At 40.3% G+C, this 21,384-nt stretch overlaps 2 protein-coding genes across 2 annotated transcripts; one reads left to right on the forward strand and one right to left on the reverse strand.

The window, feature by feature from the left end:
- Window positions 1-38: 38 nt before the first annotated feature.
- suclg1 (succinate-CoA ligase GDP/ADP-forming subunit alph) lies at window positions 39-18,075 on the reverse strand. Its single transcript, XM_088302464.1, has 9 exons — window positions 17,912-18,075; window positions 16,926-17,026; window positions 13,827-13,943; window positions 13,422-13,634; window positions 12,454-12,511; window positions 12,243-12,326; window positions 6,775-6,926; window positions 2,853-3,041; window positions 39-421 (listed from the first exon to the last, which is right to left on the reverse strand). The coding sequence occupies exons 1-9, from the start codon at window positions 17,943-17,945 to the stop codon at window positions 395-397; spliced, it is 975 nt and encodes a 324-aa protein (XP_088158590.1). The 5' UTR covers window positions 17,946-18,075; the 3' UTR covers window positions 39-394.
- An 821-nt stretch (window positions 18,076-18,896) lies between these two features.
- On the forward strand, window positions 18,897-21,323 carry cisd2 (CDGSH iron sulfur domain 2). Its single transcript, XM_088303185.1, has 3 exons — window positions 18,897-19,170; window positions 19,840-20,054; window positions 20,291-21,323. Exons 1-3 carry the CDS (start codon window positions 19,068-19,070, stop codon window positions 20,378-20,380), a joined length of 408 nt encoding a protein of 135 aa, XP_088159311.1. The 5' UTR covers window positions 18,897-19,067; the 3' UTR covers window positions 20,381-21,323.
- The last annotated feature ends 61 nt before the right edge of the window (window positions 21,324-21,384 follow it).

Below are 21,384 nucleotides of genomic sequence, written 5' to 3' on the forward strand. Positions count from 1 at the left end.
GATGTCTTATGGAATCACATAAAAACAGAGAAGCAGCATGATGATGAGAAATATTTCTTATTCAGGTGGCCAGCTGTTTACAAATGACAGGATACACTTCTTACAACAGATGCAGTCAACCAAAAGTGACAATGGCAGTCTTCGCTCATCTTTTAACATTACATGAAGGAAGGTAAATAAAACCGGCAAAGCTTTTATATGATGTGCAATGGCCTCTTTAAAATACCAGCAAGACACTTTCTTTTCATCGTGTGCAAATTCATGACAGAATTACAATATAAACACTGAATGTGAGCTCATGGTTGCTGAGATAATCGGGGTGAGAGAATGAGGGGCATATGCACATCCAGAATCGGGTTGTTCATTTTGTAGGTCACGCATCTTCTCAAAGTGCTCACAGCATCTTCCTCTTCTCAAACTCCTAAAGACAAGAGAGGAAGGAGTAAAGCAACAGGGAATGAAGTGACACAGACAGAAGGGAATTATTTATTTGTGTTGATATCGCACAGCTCTTTCGAAAAGGGGTGTGGGGGGGGGGGTGTTTGTGGGGTAACAGCCTGCTAGAGCAGAAGAGAGCCTTTTTATATTTTCCCAAGAGTCGACCTCAGACGCCTGCAGGTTCGTGACCAAGTTGCTGCCGTGGAAACTACAACTACTGACACCGTGCGATTGATCGGGACAGCTCGCGCCGACAATCTGACAGAAGTGAGCCTGCAGTTGCTTTATGTGTGAAACCGGACCATGTGACTACAAATGAGAAGCATTTAGTTTCGTCTTTTATGTATATTTTTTCTTAATGTCGCCATTTACATAATCGCACAAAAAGTAGGATGCTAGAATATGCCCTTCCCTTGGAAACTTCTCTTCCGTGGGATGTGGGGCGGTAACTCGATCCAAATGCCATTTATCAGGTCCGCAGAACACACAAGGACTCGCTGCATGGCCCATTCCAATGAGGCTTGGAGATACCTAAAGGTATACTGCCACCTTGAGGAGGTTGCGGGTACAGCTTATTAAACGCCTTCAAATCCGTTAAAGCCTCATGTTGTTCTGGGAATGGGCAAATGAATTAAGAAACCTTTTGGTGGGTCAACGTGGGAGTTGTGCTTGATTGCAAACAGCTGCTTTAGCAAGGAGTCAGCAAGGCCCAGTCATTTGGGACGGGGGGGATTTTAAATAAATAGTGTAATGGCATGAAAAAAATGGAATAAGAGAAAAGGAAGAGATGGTCGTGTTGTGCACGTGCTTTGGTGTGGTACAAGGGAGAAAAACCACAGAGTGTGGAAAAAAAGGGGGGGGGCCTTTGACAGCAGATTGACAGCTGACAAGTAAAGGAGTAAAAATGAGCGAGTGCAGGATGCCACTCAAAAAGGGACGCCAGACAATCCCTTTTATTGAAACAGCAGTGAAAGCAAGAAAACATGTCAGGAAAGCAATGCAACACATTTAAAGGAAAGCAATGGCAAGCGCTCGACCCACCTGCGCCTGAAAGTGCGACGCCGAGTGCATCAGACTAAATTTCATGAAGCGAAATTGACTTGAGCAGGAGTGCGTGTACGAGTTTGTAAACAAAAGTTAAGAAGGTTGTAATTATTCCAGCATATTAATGAAGTCGTCAGAGGAACAAGTTTTCTGATATCGCCTTCCCGCACCAGAGGCATTGCTAATTCCGGCGGCTAGCACAGTAAATATTGCATATTTGAATTTGTTTCAAACGATGTCATCCACAAACAGCTTGGGAAATATGAAAGCGAATTGTATAAATTAGTGACTTTTAGACAAACATCTAAATTACTGCTACTGCTGCAGAAATTAAAATCTCATCAGAAGCATGAAAACCTTTCATCAGTGAGGCATTGAAGTTTCTTTCATGAAAGTAGAGCATACAATGCAAAATCATGTTAGACAAATCTTAACACTTGATGATTGAAAAGGTACATTAAGAAGAATGTTAGTATGTGTGTCCCTCGATGGAGTATACACTTTGCAGTTCAATTGGACAAGTTAAGACAAAAATATTATTTTCAATAATATCTTCTATCTATATCTCGTATCGCTTTACCACTTGCGTTACAGCAGTCTACGAGATTAACAAAGATCTATGAACGCTGCTGGGGAGGCAAAATGTGCAACCACATTGCACAATTCTCACACCAAATGATTATGAATTAAACTTGGGGAAAAAATGAGTGCGAGTGTGTGTACGTGTGTGTGTAAATCAATATCCACATGCGAAAGAGCTAGCAGTGGTAATGAAAGTACAAGATGATGAATGAGTGTAATACACGCATTTCACTTTTTATACATCCTTTTAACAACGCTTGAAATAAAGACACAGCAGCCTTAACTCACCCACTGTCAAACGTGCATAAATGACATTCTAACCTTCTTTATGGTATATTAAAAGCTCCAGCTCATACTTTCGACTACCAGATGATATAGTCTGGGTTTCAAGTAAAATCGACAAGCGAGCATTTTGTATCAATTGGGTTTTTGCTTCAAGGTTTTTATTTAGTTTTTTTTTTTATTGTTTCCGCTGACTAAAATAATGTTTTCCAATTTCTCCTTGGCCTAAATCATCTCATCATGAAAGAAAATGATTACATTTTCAGTTACCCCTGAAATTAAATGATTCAAATATATAAATCTGATTTTTTTTAGGGGGAATATAACACCCAGGGACACCTGTTGTGTCCCCGTTGACTTAAAAAAAAAAAGAAAAAATTGAATTCAAAAACTGCGTTTTTTGGAGTCCTCTGAAAATGTGAGTTACATCGGTGCATACGTAACATGATTCAATTGTTCATGTACTCCATGAAAACAATGGCTACCATTTTAGGAAAAAGACTCACCTTGAACATTGTGCTGCCCAGCTGGGCAGGCGACATGCTGACAACAACTCCAGCTGACTGCAGGGCAGCAATTTTCTCTTTGGCGCCTCCTTTTCCACCAGCAATGATAGCACCGGCATGACCCATCCTTCGCCCGGGAGGAGCAGTAAGCCCAGCGATAAAGGACACCACAGGCTTGGCGTTCGCACCCTGGACACATCAGCAAAGTGAGAAATAAGGAAGATAAAAGGCGGTGAAAAGACCCACTAAAAAGGACAATCATTTCATATCAAAGTGTGAGGAACTTTAGCAAAACATCCTAATGGTGGCGGTCATATTCAGGGGCGGAGAAATAAATCCGTTTGTTTTCCGCACCTGCATTTTATTCATTTATTACAAATTAAACAACCCATGTCCAGCCATTACAGAGCCCAGATGATAAGGGGACTTATCTAAGCAGCCGTCTCTGTCTCAGGCCGCATTATTAAAACAAAGGGTCAATCAAGCAGTTTAATTGCATGGCTTGGTGGATGACCAGATAAGGGGCAAGGCGCCTGCCATCTCAAATCATCTCATTTCTGAGATGGTAATTAGTCATGCAGCCACTCATTAGCTCAGTGCCTGTCTGTCTATACTGCTTGCTCCGTGATGGATGTTGCGCTCAACAGTTTAGATCATTTCCAAGGTGAGGAGCGCTAATATTTCATCCGCCGCAATAACATCGTAACTGGAAAGAGGGACAGTGTGAGAGTACTAATAAAGCGGTTCAAATCATACTTAAAACGCTTGCACAGCCCGCACACGGCATAGGAACACAAAGATGCAGTGTCTCCTCCCTCTAAATTCGGATTTGATTAATGCTGAGGGGGGGGGGGGGAGGACAAGACTCCATCTAAATCAATAAATGGCAGATATCCTTATCAATACAAGAAGACTTCAGGGAGAACAAAGCATTCTTCAGAATCAGAAAAATGAAAACATTCAGGGGGCGGCCATTTTTCCCTGCATTGCTACTTGCTGTCAACTAAGAATCACTTGAAAACATGAAAATGAGTTCCTTAGGGCTCAGTTAACGACCGTCACAGTTCACCTGTTTTCTGAGTTCAATCGTGAGATGTTTGCAAGCTGGTTTCGATCCTCTGTTTGAATCTAAAATACCGCCAAAGGATGAAGGGTGGCTTTTCCCCAGATAGCTTTCAAACAGTTGTTAGTACTTCTTCACCGGAAGATCCACAACACAATGAGGATCATTGTATCCGGTGAGGAAGTCCTGACGTTCCTGCAATATGTCATCTAACGAATATAATGACACACAGATGGCAAATAATTCACGGATGGGTGGCAGAGAGAGTATTGTGCATGGAGGAGAGAGCATCTTGTCACAAAAGACACAATACTTAAAAAAAATAAAAAAATGGTATATATATATATATATAAAATAAATAAACACGCTTACAATTCTCATAAATCAAGTGTTCTTTTGTATGACGTGATTTAATGACACGATTAATGTGCCACCCTAGACACCAAGAGTTCAAACCATCGGAAAGAAGTGGCATACAAACAATCCCTCTACTTTTGGGATCTTTCGACTTCAGAAGTTCAGTTAGGGTAATCCAGCGGGAGTGACTTATTCAATAAACATGATTAAAAAGTGAGGCTAATACCACAAATAAGAGCTGATGAAATACTGACATGGTTGCACCCGCATCGGAAGCCAGCCATTTATCTAGCTCAGGCTTCATGCAGCTCACATTACTATGCAGTGTTGTTTCCCCAAAATTACAAAAGGGTTTATGTAAGCCTGAGGGAGACAAGCTGGGCTAAAAGTCATGAAGCTGAAATGGGATGAAAGAAATATCACTAAACCTTAATGGACGCTTGAGTGAAAGATACTCAAGCAAATTATCATACGCTTATCCTGTGTAAGACCTTATTTCTGGATTCAGGAATCCAGCAAAACCCCGGCAACGCCTAGCAGACCTTTGATACAAGTGACTTTTAATACCATATTATGTTGGCAAGCACGACAGAAATTGATACCCAGCGAACCTTGAAATATGCCCCGCATTATAAAACCTGACAGCAGAACCAAGAGGGAGGTACAAGGTTGTTTTCTTGGATTTTACACGATTATGGTATTGACAGATTAACTCTCTCTCCGGCCATTTAAAATCGATGGAACAGTGAAAGTTTGTTCCCCACACCCAACGAGACGCAAAACTAGGAGCCATAAATATTGATAATTTGGGAGAAAATGTAGTCTGCATTCTGTGGCGCGAGTGCAGAGATTTAAATGCTCTAAAGTACAGTTTGGGAAAAAAATGTGACCTGTTGTGCTGAAAAATTGAGCTTGAACAAGTTCCAAATATGAAGCCATTCTATACCAAATAGGCAGTGTTGTTTACGAGTAAAAGTTTAAAAAATGTTATTTGTATGGCGTCAGACTATCCAGTGTGCTGCAAGAAATTACCGCATAACTCTTAATTGGTCAGTCGGTTTATTTGCAGGACTACAAATAATCCAATTTGGTTCATCTATCTTGGTCAGTGATTTGTAGTGACGGTAGGACTATGAATTGTTTTTCTACTAGACGGTGGAATTCTTGTGTCTCCTGTTAATAGTCATACTGCAGCGTAATAGCTTCGTGTTAAACCAAGCGAGTCTTGATTGCACATATACAAAGTAAATGCGTGAGTAAATTGAGACGTGAACATCATTATTATAATTACTTTTTGTGAGGTTTGTTCCGTGGAGTGCCATTAGATTTGAGATGGAAAATGTGTTTCGGAAGAATACCGGCTGGGAAACACTGAATTAATTGATTCACTACCAGCTGAGTCAATAAAATTGGATCTTTGACATCTTTAGCCGTCAATGGCAGTAAATGAGTTGAGAAAGCCCACGTGAGCAGTAAAAATTAACCTTGATTACAAGTTAAATTAAAATCAAATACCTATCCATATCTATATTTATTTTATAGCCAGTAACCGATCAATTTATGACCACACAATTCAAAAGGACCCTCATTACGTTAACCTAAGTTGGTATGACGTAACCTCAATATAAACGAATGCGTTTCAGGGTGAATGTTGAAAACTAATATACTAAAAGGCCGGAATTAATCTAGTCTTATTAATAACTTGTTGGTATTCAACTCACCGCCGCCTGTTTGCACTGTCTGACTTTTTGTTCTAGTCTCTTAAAATGAGCCACGGAGTAATTTCCATTTGTTGTGAAAATCTCAACTTGGAGCTTTGCACCGTTTCCTAATGACTTAGCACAACACTTGCCGTGCGATGTTCGCCACATTTGGCTTTCACAGCAGACTATGTTACCTACTCTCTTGCTTTCTTCATTTGAACTGTGCCTCGCTGTCAACACTTTGGGTGACGGGCTGTGTTGCTTGCTGTTTGTACTTATTTGTGGCGAGCGAGCCAGAGAGAGAGAGAGAGAAGTTATTCTCCCGAGACGCTTGCAGGAGATTTGCATGCATTAGAGTTACTGAGGGTAAATCAAATCAATTTCTCAGCTTCAGCGCACCATAAACACACTAAAGAAAGACTAAAACAAAACACACACACCCGCAGTAGGTAGCAAAAGTGCGGGTCTTGCCTGGATTTAAAAATGTCAATTACAGTTTCTTGCCGCACAAGCGAATCATCTCGCTTCTCTATGCGGACACAAAAGACGTGTTGCTCACCAACACGGTACATTTGCGAAACATGCCCCATGAGTGGAAGGGCTCAAACACCCGGCTGCCATTCTTCATTTTGATCATGTTAATCTCACAGACAAAAAGGCCGAGGCCTGAAGCGGCGATCAAGAAGAAACGCTATCACAGTTCGCATTGTGTTCTTCACTGTATCTCATATCTGATTGACACGAGAAGTACCGTTAAAGACGTGGAAGAGAATTAAGTCAATAAATCGGCGTCCCCTACCGAGTTGTGTTGTTGAAGATACTCTGCTGCATTCTCCTCCGCATTGCCTCCAATCTCCCCAATCAGGATTATGCCCTCCGTCTTGGGATCCTGCAGGAACACCTCCAGGCAATCTATGAAGTTTGTACCGTTGAACGGATCCCCGCCAATACCTTTGCAGGAGACAAAGCAAATGTGTGTTGTGTACCCGTGGCTCTCTCAGGAGCTTCCGCGTGAATATTTGAGGCCCACATGGTAGCGCAACCGGAGAACGGAATGCAAATCAGGCGAAAGGAAATTTAAGCCTCATACGGTCTGATCATCACAGCAGCAGCGGGCTCTTTCATGGCTCCTCATTGGGGATTTGTGAAAACAATTCAGCACAGCCGGAATTGCTTCTGGTGAGCAAACGAAATATTAATAGATGGATTTACTTCCAGCATGATTTTTTGTGTATTCTTCATCTCAAGTGGATTTCTTTATTCTGCCTCATCAGGCAGTGCGCTGAATCCTACGTTTAGCGACTTCCCAGAGTATTGAGACCTCCTTACCTTTTGCGCACCTGTTAGAATAATATTTGGAGGTTATTATACATTTGCCATGACGCAACTTTATTTCAATACATGGTGCACATATCATGTTGAAAAGAAGGGCGGTGGCACTTCTTCAGAAGTGAGTCTGAAGCAAGCAACATCGTGCTAGGTCCTGATAAGAGATGCTGACGTCAAAGTCAGCTGCGACCCACGACGACACACCAATGATGAACCGGACCAAACCAGCTTTTGAGAAGACGAACTGTACTACCCTTGAGTGTAATCTGATTCCCCGATGTTATAAAAGGGAATGTGTGAAAAGCATCGAGGAACAGAAGGAAGATGAAGTTGCCAAATAAACTTTGTTAACCTTTCTGTCTCCACTTGAGCTGTCTGTCTCTCCTTTTAGCTTTCGAACACGATATGTCAAATTGGCGAACCTGACATAAAATTGGTCCTTCAGAGCCGTGAACCCAACATACTGGAGGCGTCCAGGGGCGAAGCCGACGACCGGGGACAATCGTGGCCACGACAAGATGAGGATTCTTTCTTTTTTTGGACCTGGTCCTCGACTTTGCTACTGGATGCTGAAAGTTGAAGGGAGGCTGCGGAGAGAGACGTTCAGCTCATCTTGGGTGAGTGTGTGAAGTCCGAATGTGATGAATGAGTGTGATAAATGTGGGCATTTGAAGGGGTACGTAGTTAAATTCTGCGTTAACAGGAGGGCGGACTCCTCTGCAAGTAAGTAGTTAAATTCCGTGGGGATATTGTGGGGACTAGACAGAGTAAGTCTTTAAAACTGTGTAAAACCGTAAGAATACTAGTCAATGTTACGTGAAGAGACAGAGATAGTCTATAACACTGATAGGGGATAACAGGGGTATATCCTCCACGCGCGTTTGAAAGGGGAAAAAAAGAGAAATAAGGGGAAAAAAAGACGAGGGAAAAAAAAAAAATAATAAATAAAAAGGGAAAAATAGTGTGAATGAATAAGTGTGTATGGAGGCTTGCAACCTCATTTTGGAACAGGAAATTTAACCGACAACTGTCTGGGAAGCAGAAGCTTGGGAATTACCTAAAACAAAGTAATTGTCAGCCTGTTCAGGGATTGGAGAACAGTTTAGGAAAACATGGGGAAATCAAACAGTAAAAAAGCTAGCAAAAACGATCCGAAACAACAATCGATGTGTAAGGACTGGAAATTTATAGAAAGCCAATGTCCGGAAAAAGTAAAACATTTAAACTCATGGATAACAAAATATAAATTCGCTGGTCAGCTTAATACACAAAAAATAGTCGACTTACAAAATAAAACGAAGAGAGGAGAGAAAGAAAAAAAAAGAAAAAAAAAAAAAAAAAGAGGTGAATAAAGACAGCAAAAGAAGCAGCTACCAAGCCATTCATAGGTGTGGCTGTGTGTGCGCTGATAGATAACGTTCTGCGAGGCAACATCCTTGCAGACATGTAACAACAAAGTCTTATGCAGGAGAAAATCTATGGCTAGAAAAAGGAGCTACTTTGACTAATGGCATATATGTCAGTTCAGAAAAAAAAAAAAAAAAAAAAAACAATTCTTCCAAAAAATATTTTTCGCAATATTGACACATGTTGACACACATGTCAAACAGGAGGGATGGTATGGTAAGACAAACCAAACCAATTTTATACAACATATGGGTTTTAATTTTTTCTCAAAAGATTTTTTGAAGAGCCTGTATGATCTGTGCTCGACACAATTGTCAGGGAAACATAAGCCCAAAACGAGGACAGTTTCCCCAAGCAACATACACCTTGTGCATTGTAAAAAGTCATCTCAACCCTACCCTATTAGGGGTCTCTCGGTTGACATGATTTTCGCGTGGATAAAAAATTGAGATTTTGTGTTGTGTAGTTTTGGTTGCACTAAAAGCTGTGTTTCATGCATGTGTCCGAGACCATTACTATGAGTAATTCCAACAGCTCTTCCATCAACATGCCTTTTAGAAGTAATGATGAAATTAACACCTAATGCGGACTGCATTGCTTGGAATGATGTGTACGCTGCGATTAAGGCAACGAAAGATAAGCCTATCTTTTCTACCGATGTGGCAGTGGCTAACTTTACTTGTGTTAATCTCACAGGAACACAAGTGGTGTAAGACAACTGTACTCCAAGCAGGTACACTACTGCCACGCAGCGATGTGTGGTGGTGGTGCGGGGTACTAAATTATTTGATTCATTAAAGGACGCAGTTGGAACTTGTGCATTGGTGTCACTTCTCTTACCAGTGTCTATTTTTCCATCCACAGCAAGGGATATTCAAAGGGCAGTTGAAGCCGACGAATACCCCTATTATTACGCCAGGAAAAGACGAAGTGCTTCCTGGAGGGATGGTGATATGACTTATTTGGATGCAATTGGCCAACCAAGGGGCGTACCAGATGAGTATAAATTGGTAAATCAAATCGCAGCGGGGTTCGAGTCCATTCTTCTTTGGATTACACCGAATAAGAATGTGGATCGAATAAATTACATACACTATAACGTGCAAAGATTGGGGAACTTCATTGAAGAAGGATTTATAGCTATTAAAGAACAATTGGTCCTACGTCGTCCTTCCATCTGGGGTGACGTAAAATTGGTCCAAAAGAACAATTGGCAGCAACATCACTCATGGCATTTCAAAACCGCATCGCGGTGGACATGCTGTTGGCAGAGAGAGGAGGGGTTTGCGCCATTATTGGGGATCAATGTTGTACTTTCATCCCTAACAACACTTCTCCGGAAGGGTCCCTCACAAGAGCCATTGCAGGCTTGCGCACCCTGAAGCATAAGCTGAAGGAACACTCAGGTGTGACTACCTCTGCATGGGATGAGTGGTGGAACAAAACGTTTGGTAAATATAAAAATATGGTATTTTCTGTAATGATTTCTATAACAATGTTCACCTCAATCCTTGTACTGTATGGATGTTGTTGTATTCCCTGCATTCGCGTTTTGCTTTTCCGACTTATCTCAACAGCTCTCGCTCCAACAAATTCCAAACGACAGGAAATATATCCTTTGATTAATTACAGAAGTGCTGGTGATGGAGGAGACAGTGATGACCAAGTTGATGACGACGACTGAATTTACCTGGGAGATCCTATTCGTTAATCCAAAACGCTCAAATACATTAAAGTTAAACAAAGAAAAATAGAGGGGTTTACATTTGCTATCAAGCTAATGATCTGATGGAATTAAATCTTTGGAAATTCCATTGATGATAATATTTGGGGCAAATGTAGAATAAACAGGGGGGAATGTTAGAATAATATTTGGAGGTTATTATACATTTGCCATGACGCAACTTTATTTCAATACATGGTGCACATATCATGTTGAAAAGAAGGGCGGTGGCACTTCTTCAGAAGTGAGTCTGAAGCAAGCAACATCGTGCTAGGTCCTGATAAGAGATGCTGACGTCAAAGTCAGCTGCGACCCACGACGACACACCAATGATGAACCGGACCAAACCAGCTTTTGAGAAGACGAACTGTACTACCCTTGAGTGTAATCTGATTCCCCGATGTTATAAAAGGGAATGTGTGAAAAGCATCGAGGAACAGAAGGAAGATGAAGTTGCCAAATAAACTTTGTTAACCTTTCTGTCTCCACTTGAGCTGTCTGTCTCTCCTTTTAGCTTTCGAACACGATATGTCAAATTGGCGAACCTGACAGCACCACAATACTTTTCATTTCAATTCAATTTGGACAGAAGATGACAAACTATGTTGTCAATATTACTTTTGAATTCTCTCTCATTAGGATATTTCACAACCTCACTGTCTGGTTCCTGTCTACAAGATGATCATGATTCCGTTACGATATAACTGAGGGAATTATCTGGCTATTTCAATGATGAATATTAAAAATGAAATATTTGGACTGTGTGCTTTCTAAGTAGTATTTAAATTTAGTCAATTCATGTGGCGCGTGTCTATACAATGAAGATCATGCCAGGAAGTGGTTAAATACAGGCTAGAAATGGGAGACATTCGGTTAAAGTTTTTTGGGTTTTTTTTGCAGTCAAAAAAAAAAAATTGTAGGACTTTTCTTTAGTGGTACAGAATATTTGTTCCACTGCACTTTCTTTAATGTTTCCTTTCACCTCCAAGAAAAGATTGCTACGGACATGAGAGCCATTAAGTGTGTTCTAAAAGTATTTCCACTGCAAGATTACACCTCCAGAAGCCCCATCTTCACAGGCAAACATCAACAAAGTTATGTGTATCATAAAAAAAAATTAAATAAAATAGCCACCAATTTCAAGAAAAAAAAGTTATGAATCGTAATCAAAGAAAAGCACATTAACAGCAAAACAGATGACGGTGATATTAAATATTGCACCGACGGTAATTTGCTGCAGGGCCGCAGGTCAGAGTCAGACTTTAAAGATTCTGTCGCAGTGCCACCAATAAAGCACTTTAATAAACTCTACAGCGTTAAACTGCATCGCAGCAGCGGCCTTTATGAAGTCAGACTGGAGGACACGCTGTAATTAAAATGTCAAAATCATAATGAACCCAAGTTGTTTTTGTGTTCTTTTGGGGTGTCAGGCTTGACCTCCGTTATTGGTCGGGAAGATAAATTGGCCAAATGATTTTGTTTGTATAAAATTAAACATTTTCTTAATAATAAATAATTGTTGTGTTGTTAAGAAGTGCCCGCGCTTGCCGTTACGTGCAATTGATAGTGACACGCTCAATCGATCTAAATAACATTCAGAGAGCGTAAACATGAACGGTCTCACAAAAATAACAAATTATGCAATGCAATCAAGTCAATCATGATTGACTTAATTCATTTCCAAGCACAGTTGGGTAATTTGGCAAAACGCCTCAGCATATTTCATTTAAGTGTGAAAAGCAAAGCACTAAAAGAGTATTTTGTTGCATAAATAAAGATGACAAAAACAAAAATCACTTTGACCTTACCAATGCAGAGGGACTGGCCAAGGCCAACTTGTGTAGTTTGGTGCACAGCCTCATAAGTCAGAGTTCCTGATCTAGACACAATACCTGTGCAAGAAGGCAGAGTAAGATGTTATCTAACGGAATTTTTTTAATACAGGAGTTGGTTGAATAAAATTTCATTTAACTAGAGTTAAATTCAATGGTAAATAAAAACAAAATCGGGAAATCTCACCAATCCTTCCTTTTTTGTGAATGTGCCCAGGCATGATCCCTATCTTGCACTCTCCAGGCTAAAAATAAAACATTTTAAATCATAAGCATTGGAAAGAAAAACAGAACACACAGTTTTAGCTCGACCTTTTGCGGTGCCCAAGCCATCCCCATCATACAGCTCAATAATTACGACTCTGTGTGATCTATATCTTTGCTGCTGTAACGCCTCAAATTTCCCCATTGTGGGACTAATAAAGGACATCTTTAACTTTATCTTTATTTGGCAATACAGTAAACCCTCATTTTTCGCAGTTAATTGGGACGGAAACCCTCCGCAAAAAGTCAAAACCCGCAAAATTGAGGTTGATTTATTTATTAGTATTTTTTATTTTGATGGAGATTTTCACATCTATGGCTTGCTGAGTGAGCCGTACCTCTCACAGATTCTCAACACAGCTCGACTCTGACTTACTGATTGGCACGTTTGAATAACGTTATGAGTTTCCGGACAGAATGTTGTTCAAAAGTGCTGTTAGTTTATTAATGTGGATGGGGGGGGGATACAACAAGGGTAGATAGATGGTGGGATGATGCCAGGCCAAAAAGCTCACGGGAAATCCACTCGTGCTCTCATTGGTCGATCTCGCACCAGGAACCAATCACGTGCCTTGTACGAGGGCCTGAGGGGATTTACAAAGCTTTCCGAAACAATGCATCTGCGATATGGCAGTATTTTTCTTTTTTGATGGATATTTGTGAAAAATCCACAAAACACTCAAACAGTGAAAAGTGAAGCTTGAAGTGGCGAGGGACTACTGCACATTCAATTAGCTAGTTTCTGTTAGGTTTGGACTGCATAAACAAATACAAATAACGGACAAACTATTACTTTGAATCCTTAATGTTCCTTTTCACCAGATAATGTATTTAATTTTTTCCGACTTGTGAACAGTAACATATAGAGAAGCAAATACAGTATGTGCTTACATTAATGACTCCCGGGCAGTTGGGGCCGATGAGACGAGTGGCGCTCTGGCGCAGCAGTCGGTGTTTCACTTTCACCATGTCCTGCTGCGGGATGCCCTCAGTGATGCACACCACCAGTGGAATCTCAGCATCAATTGCCTCAATGATGGCAGCTGCGGCGAATGGAGGGGGCACATATATCACGGTGGCATCAGCTCCTGTGCCTTCCTTCGCCTGAGGTCAGAAATGAAGGCATTGCAAGAGGGATAAAAATGGAAATTTGTTAAATTGTCAAACACTGCCATCTAATGTCTATTTAGAAAAATGACTCCAACCAAGCACATATTTTGATTGCCAAAAATGCATGTTTTACTTTTGCGAAACGAAATTCAAGTTATAATTAGTGTTGAACAAATTCACACTGACCTCCTTGACTGAGTTGAAGACAGGCAGGTCAAGATGAGTCTTGCCGCCCTTGCCAGGAGACACACCTCCGACTAACTGCGATCCATAGTCGAGAGACTGTTGACTGTGAAATGTCCCCTAGGTGGAAAGAGAAATCCGTGTGTGAATGAGTGCAAGATGAGGATAACCCGCTGCTGTAGTGTTTGACACAGAGAAATCATTCACAAGAGACAAAATGTGTTATCCAGCATCATCTCGCAGCTTTCACCCGGGCTACGTTAAAGGATAAAAAAAAGAAAAGAGACTCAAAGTGCGTCTATGGATGAAGATGAAGGCACAAATGCTCAGTAAGAAGGAAATGAAATCACCTCAGCAGAAAAATAATGACATGGGTGGGGTTTAATCGCTTCCCTGAACAGAGAGGCAGAATGATGACAAAGTACAAAATACAGCTATAAAATATTTCACATTCTATTACTAGGAATACTGTGCGTTAAAACTTGGCTGTACGGCCTTAAAATTAAACTTGACACGCGCGCACACACAATGAATTTCCATTTTAATCAATTTTTCCCCTTTGCTTATAGAAAAAAAACATGACACTGACATTCAAAAAGTTATGCTTTTTTTTTTTTCCTCATTTTTCCCCAAATGCCTTCTTGGTGATTCATGAACACCAAGATCGGCCAAGCCACAGACTCCGTGATTGTGACGAGAAACGTAACGATAGCCAATTAGGAAGCTGGCGCTGTTGCCAGACACAAATGATTGTGTCATGCATTTGGATAACCAGTAACGCAAGTCATTTGCCACAGTAAATGACAAGGGTAAGCGGATTCCGAGTTACCCCCAAAATTTTGCAGACCTTCTATTACTACTCCTTTTTCTTCTCTGTATTGTCCATCAGTCTGGCAACATGCATATAACTGTCCTATACTACAACGTAGAAGGCATAATCATTTTTCACGGACTTGGACAGACATCGAGTACAAGCAAAGTACCTTTGCCTCCGCCAACTTTTGTCACAAATCCATCTTTTGATCTGAAACTCAGTATGCAACAAAAACAAAAGGAATTGACCTTTTCCAATACTTTTGAAGGGGGCGGAGCAAAATGCAACCATTTAGGGGCAGCCCTGAATCGAGTTGATGAAAAATTGTGCCCCCCCTCCATCATTTAAATTGCCCATTCCCGTTACGGACCATCTCGCCGGTCTGATGTATACAGCCTTAATGATCCTATCATTAAAGTAATTACAGGATAGAGCAAAGACGCATAATTTTGCCAATTTGGCTTAACGATAATGTCGTTATCATGATTGAAAAGTGATTAAATTAGATTTACGCGTTACTGAAAAAGAGTCAAGCACATAATTAACACAGTTACTATGAATTGTTCGCAAACATGCATTTAAAACTGTTTATTTGAAGCCAAACTATTATTCACTTAATCTGTATAAGGAGTCAATTTTTTTCTATTACTCAAAAGTGGGTAAACTGTTCTCGCATGTCTGTGCTAAGTAATCTGTGTATTCTGGCTAATTTTGAGAAAATAAACATGGCAAACAGCTCAATGACTACTGAGATATTTTTTCTTCTTCTTGCCATTGCGAATTTCTTCATCAAAGCAACAAAATTGATTTTGAGCACAAATCCCATCAATCATTCGTCTGTTAATTATCACTGATACAATGTAGTGCGGCAAAGGGTCATACTGAATAAAAAGATGAATTCATAAATTTGGAGTGCAGATTACAGCTGCCTTATTAAGAAGAATTAGAAGCGATAAATCAGAAGTTCCAATCCAATGTAATATGCACGTCCTCTCCGCTGGCTTTGCTGATCTCCCCCCGCCACCATTATTATTGCAAATGGGACAATAAATTTGAAGAATGGCTTGCTTATCAAGCTAGAACACAAAATGTATTCTCAATACCCCTGGCTTCATTTCTCATCCTTTTCTAATTACCTGAAGTGTTCATTGGAAACATTTTATCATGTTGAGGGCAAAGTGGTGGATGGAAAATGGCATGTGGCCAAAGGGGGGGGGGGTATAAAATCTGCAAAGATTCATGTTTGTGCACTGTCAGACACATATACCAAGTTCTGTTATTCTCCTTGAGCACACATGTTCAGAGTGAGTTGGATCCAAGTGCTTTTGATTGATTGAAACAAGGACTTGGACAACTATGGCCTGCTTTCTATTAAGTCAAGTGAAATTCGTCTACATAGCTTTTGATCACAAAAAAAAAAAAAAGTCTAAAAGGGCTTCACGTGCCCACAGTTGACAAATATTAACATTCCCTGATTTTAAACCCTAGTTAATGTTTTTAATTTGTACAAAAAAATATATATAAAAATGGTGCGATATTGTCTAATGCAAGAAAAGAAGTATAAAAAAGAGCTACGGCCTGCTGAATTTGGACATTTTTTGCAAAAAGGGGCGTGGCCGCCTTCCTTTGAACCTATATATATTTATTGGGTCAGTCGTCACTAAAGACTTATTGTTGGAAAGGGAATTCAACAAGGAGTCCATACATGCATATTTTCGTAACTTCACCTCCTGAACTGTAATTTCATCTCGTAGAATACTTGTTGAATATTCATTGAAAGTTGAATATTCAATGAATCTGAGATGGACTCTTTATTGCTGCTGAACTAAAATGTACATCTCTGAAACTTTTATCTGTTTTAGATAACTTGAATTGCTAAGGTCATGTGATCGACAAGGTCAAATTATATCGCAAAAGGTCAAGTTACTGAAATATTCTCCAATCTTCTAATTGAGCCAAGATTCAAATGTTTTTTCCAACTATACCCGTTTAGTGAAGGTTGACCCAGTAGGAAGGCTGACACATGTTTGTTTTGTATTCAGGCAGAAAAGACTGAACATTTATTTCTATGCAAATTAAAGAGTCATTTTACTAAATCTGTGTAGCATTATTCACACTTTTCCTGTTTGCCATCACTAGCATATTTTTGTAGTTTAAAAAAAATGCAAGTAAAAGAAAAAGCAAAACACAAGAAAACTTGGGGGTTGCATCTAACAGTACATTCGAAAATGTCTCCTTTGTGAATTGGCGCAAACACTGTTCGGGTGGTAAAAAGGTTTCTGAACTACCTGCTTTCCTGTGAAACCTTGACAGATGACCTTAGTGTTCTTGGTGATGTAGAGGTTCTGTCTGGTTCCTGTATAACAGTGCCTGACGCCACGTTGCTGCACTGAACCGGGAGAAAAGGAACCATAAATTGCAACACATTATTTAAAATTTTTAAAACTTCACTTTTTTTTCCCAAAGACAAATTAAGCACGCTGTATTAAGAAGTGGTACTAATTTAGGTTAATTGGGGATAGCATGCAATACAACTGACTGGACTGGATTATCTGGTTTTAAAGTAAACCAATGGCTGCATACGTCAACAATGACGATGTTGTCCATGCATGTTATGAGTTGATATAAGCAGGTCCGAGTTAAGGACATGCTTAAATTGCAATGTGTGCAAACATTTGATCTTGTTTACTCGGTCGTGAGAACAATCCAATCTTAAATTACATGAAGCAGTCAGGCGTGTAAAACCAGCACTCAAGACTGAACTTTGGTCGATTGCGCCTCAGACACGGGACTCGTCAATGGCAGTGTGCAAAGTTCAGTTCCAAACCCGTAAAGGCGATCAGAACGTGAATGTAACCGTCACAAATTCTGAAAGCAGGATGTCAAACTCGATTCAATGAAATGCAATTGCATTCGCTTTAAGATCAAAAGTGCTACAAATAGAATACAAAAGTAGTTCCAATTGTGGAGTATGTAGTGTGAAAACTAACTTGTCTTGTGAGTTCACAGCTGCTTCAGCAGCTGTTAAGAGGTTAAGGTTAGGTTCTGGCAGGGCGTTAGCATAAACGAGTTCGCAAGCTTACCGTGCCTATAGACATACAGTTCAAGACGCTAACTTGCAGGCTATCATGCTAACTGTCAGACAACTTTATGTATCACTGCTAGCAAAATCTAAATAAAGGCACAAACGATAAGCGGTAACACTTATCATGCAAAACACAGTTATGTAACAATGAAGCAACAATTCGATGAATGTGTAATCATGAATACTTACAAAGCAGCCTAGTAAATAACCTGCAGTGGGACATATTCGGTCATTCACCAATGACACTGGTGGCTCGTGACCTTTAACACGGATATTAGCTGCCCGTACATATCCCCGTTTTAAATGGAAACAATTCGATTAACACGAATAAATACTTTTGTTCTTATATAGTGAGAGGATTATATATGCATAAACATATATACATATATGCGTTAGGGCATTTCTATAAGACTGTTTGTGGGCTAAAACGGCATCAAACAGAAAACAAACGAACGATATTTTCTGGCATAGAATCAGCTTCTTCATAAAACTGGTGCAATACGGGTATTGTAGTGTTACGAGACAAATAGCATTTATCGAAATCTAACACTAGAGGGCGCAAAATGAAAGCGAATGGGGTTCGGCTTCTTGTCACGCAGCACTCGTGTTTAGTAAATCATGTCGAGGAGCCCTGAAGTGTGACCTGACCTTGACATCAGAAAATTTGATTTAGACGGAGTTTTTAAAGAACGCCAAAGTTTAAGTAAAATACCGCACTGGACTTAAACACTTTGAAGTTTTAATGGCTATTCTGGTCTGTATTGCACCACTTCTGCTACTCACTGAGTCGTGTCACCATTTCAAATGCTATTTCTGACTACAATGCGTCTTGGGGCCTTATTTGCCAATGAAACACATAGGCCTCGTATTTCATGTGGAACACAGTCAGTTATATCATAAAAGTTTTGCATGCACGTGTTGATCCTTTGGTGAGCTGGCCAGAGTAAAATGTGTTGCATGCCACTATGCCCCATTGTCAATATCCAAGGCAAAACATTCCCTAACAAGACTCTCACAATGTATGCCATGCACTACGTTCCACGGTAGTCGTTTTTTTAGGGGGTGTCAGTAAAATTTCCGAGGTTCCTAAAGTAACCTCTTAGCACCGCCCCTATACTGCCACCCAATCAAAATCCACCAACTCCTCGAGTGATGATTGGTTTTGCAGGTCGCCCTATGCGTATTCACGACGGTAATTACGCTCTTTATTTGCTTCTCACACATATTGTATGACAAGAATTACGTACCGGTAAGCAATTTTACTGAGGAAAGAACGCACCGTCATAAACGAAGTGTACGGACTATTCAAGTCCGACTCGTAATCTACTGCACTAAAAATTTCAAGATGGTTTTAGAAACGATTTCGAGGATAATAAAAGTTCAGCTCCCTGCATACCTGAAGAAGCTTCCTCTTCCGGAGACGATCGGTGGATTTGTAAGGTTAACAGGTGAATAAATAATAACCGTATCCCGTACTCTTTTGAATGTCCTGCATGATGACTTCTTGACTAATGGGGGACACTCTTTCGCTCCAATCGCCTAACCTTCATTGCAATTACGCATTCCAACGAGTCGGTCACTGTAAATTGGAATTGGAATGCCAGTGTACAATAAGACCAAATACTGCACGACTCTATAACCAAGGAGTAATTATTCCGACTAATATTGAGCACCTTGAATGAATTAAATCCCTCAAAGTGTTACATGTAACTTGGATTTTCCAAGGGGGATGTGTTATTAATGAATTGGTCATTACAAAATTTACAATACGTGATTTACCTTTAAGCGTGTTTTATAGGTGTGCATTGTAGTGATGATTCTTTTCCAGACATTTCCATAAAGACATTAAAAACATGGACTTTGGAATGAAAGTCTACTCTATTGTAGACTGTAGAATGGCTATCATTTCCATGTCCAGCTAAGTTTTGCAAATGATTCGAAACGTTACGCATCACTGGCTACTATATTGTGCAAAATCCCAACAACAATGGTTTATGGAATCAATTTAGAATTGGATATATGACTTGAACTGACTCTCGTTTGACAAAATAAGAAAAAGCATTCCCCTCATGTGCCGTCCTCCTTCCTATCACTTGTGCACATCCTTGTGTCCGTAGTGTCCGAATGGCTGCGGTTGCTACCTCTGCTGGGCATCTTGGCCCTGCTGGGCTACATGACCATTCGGCCCTTTTTTCCCAAGAAGAAGAAGCAGAGAGACTCTCTGATCAACCTGAAGATTCAGAAGGAGAACCCCAAAGTGGTCAACGAGATAGACATCGAGGACCTTAACTGTGCAAATGTGTGCTACTGTCGCTGTTGGCGCTCCAAAACTGTAAGTGAATTTTGCTATCTTGATCAGGAAGCTAGAAGTCATCGAAGTAGTCACAGGCAGTGTAGTGGTCAGTCAGTCAGATTGTTTCCCTGCTCCCTGTGACATAGATGAGGCTAAGCAGTATAGAAAATGGGTGGATGTCAACAGTATATATATTTAGGTTTTAAACCTCCTAAGCTAGGAGGCAGTGTGATTGCAAAGCTGGTTAATAACACGAATGTATTTCCTCTTTTTAGTTTCCTGTTTGTGACAAGTCGCACTTAAAGCACAACGAGCTGACCGGAGACAACGTGGGACCACTCATACTCAAAAAGAAGATCCTATAATAGACCACCTACTGGGAGCCCCCCCCCCCATTATTTACATGATATGCATTTACACTTTGTAATCGGTTTTTATTTGCATGTGCAAGTGACAAATGTAGTGTTATGCAGTCATCATCTGAAGTCAGCCGACAAAGGAATGGTTAGCCTTTTCTGTGGTTCCAGCAGCCCAATTTGCATATTTGTAAATTTGATATTAGTCTCTCCAAGAGCCTCCATAAATCATTAAGTCTACTTTGAGTGTAATTTAGCCTTTAATCATAATAAAACTCCCAGGGGAACAATTTCCCTCGATCAGACGCGAAGTAAAACTCTGAAGTCCGTGAACTTAGTGTACTACATGCCAGCAATTTTCGCACCTCTATTGCATTATTTTGACAACCCTGTCTCTTTCTTTCATATTGTTTGCGTACCAGATGTAATTTATCATACAATATGAAATAGGCGGCACGGTGTATATTTGGATGGTGTGTCCGCCTCACAGTGCAAAAGTTTGTGGGTTCAAATTTGGGTTCCTTCCTGTTTGCATGTTCTCCCTGTGCCTACGTTGGTCTTCTCCGGGTACTCTGTTTTCCTCCCACATTTACAAAAACATGTATGGTATGTTCATTTGAGCCTTGTGAGGATAAGCGGTTGAGAATGGATGGATGGACGATATGAAATAATCTAGGCCAAATTAATATTTGGAAGACTCCTTGCAATCTTTCTGATACTTCCAGTGGTTTTACTCAATAATTTCAAACCATTGCATAGTCAAGTTGTATCAGCATTGCAGTAGAATTTTTATAAAGCCTTATTGAGGTTCACGTGAGTGACCGAAGCATTGTTGTTTTCAGCCTGTTTCTTTTTATGCGCTGTACCATAACAATGACTGTAAATACGTTACTTCCTTCTGAAGTGGTTCCTAATACCTGCCAATGTTTTTGCATAAATGTTTATATAAGCACCGTTGTGTTTTTATATTTGTGGAGCAAGGTTTGAAGCACATATATTGGCACAGCAACGCA

Source organism: Idiotropiscis lumnitzeri, chromosome 8 (assembly GCF_059441095.1).
Source record: "Idiotropiscis lumnitzeri isolate Australia: NSW breed Sydney's pygmy pipehorse chromosome 8, RoL_Ilum_1.0, whole genome shotgun sequence".
Lineage (NCBI taxonomy): Eukaryota > Metazoa > Chordata > Actinopteri > Syngnathiformes > Syngnathidae > Idiotropiscis > Idiotropiscis lumnitzeri.

Bases quoted from the DNA above. Each gene is read 5' to 3' on its own strand.
- suclg1 (XM_088302464.1), bottom strand. From the start codon at position 17,945: ATGTCCCACTGCAGGTTATTTACTAGGCTGCTTT. The intron at 13,635-13,826 runs GTCAGTGTGAAT...TTCTGACCTCAG, and splicing joins TCTTCAACTCAGTCAAGGAG to GCGAAGGAAGGCACAGGAGC. The intron at 422-2,852 runs GTGAGTCTTTTT...TCTTGTCTTTAG, and splicing joins TGGGCAGCACAATGTTCAAG to GAGTTTGAGAAGAGGAAGAT.
- cisd2 (XM_088303185.1), top strand. From the start codon at position 19,068: ATGGTTTTAGAAACGATTTCGAGGATAATAAAAGTTCAGCTCCCTGCA. The intron at 19,171-19,839 runs GTGAATAAATAA...TTGTGTCCGTAG, and splicing joins TGGATTTGTAAGGTTAACAG to TGTCCGAATGGCTGCGGTTG. The intron at 20,055-20,290 runs GTAAGTGAATTT...TCCTCTTTTTAG, and splicing joins GCTGTTGGCGCTCCAAAACT to TTTCCTGTTTGTGACAAGTC.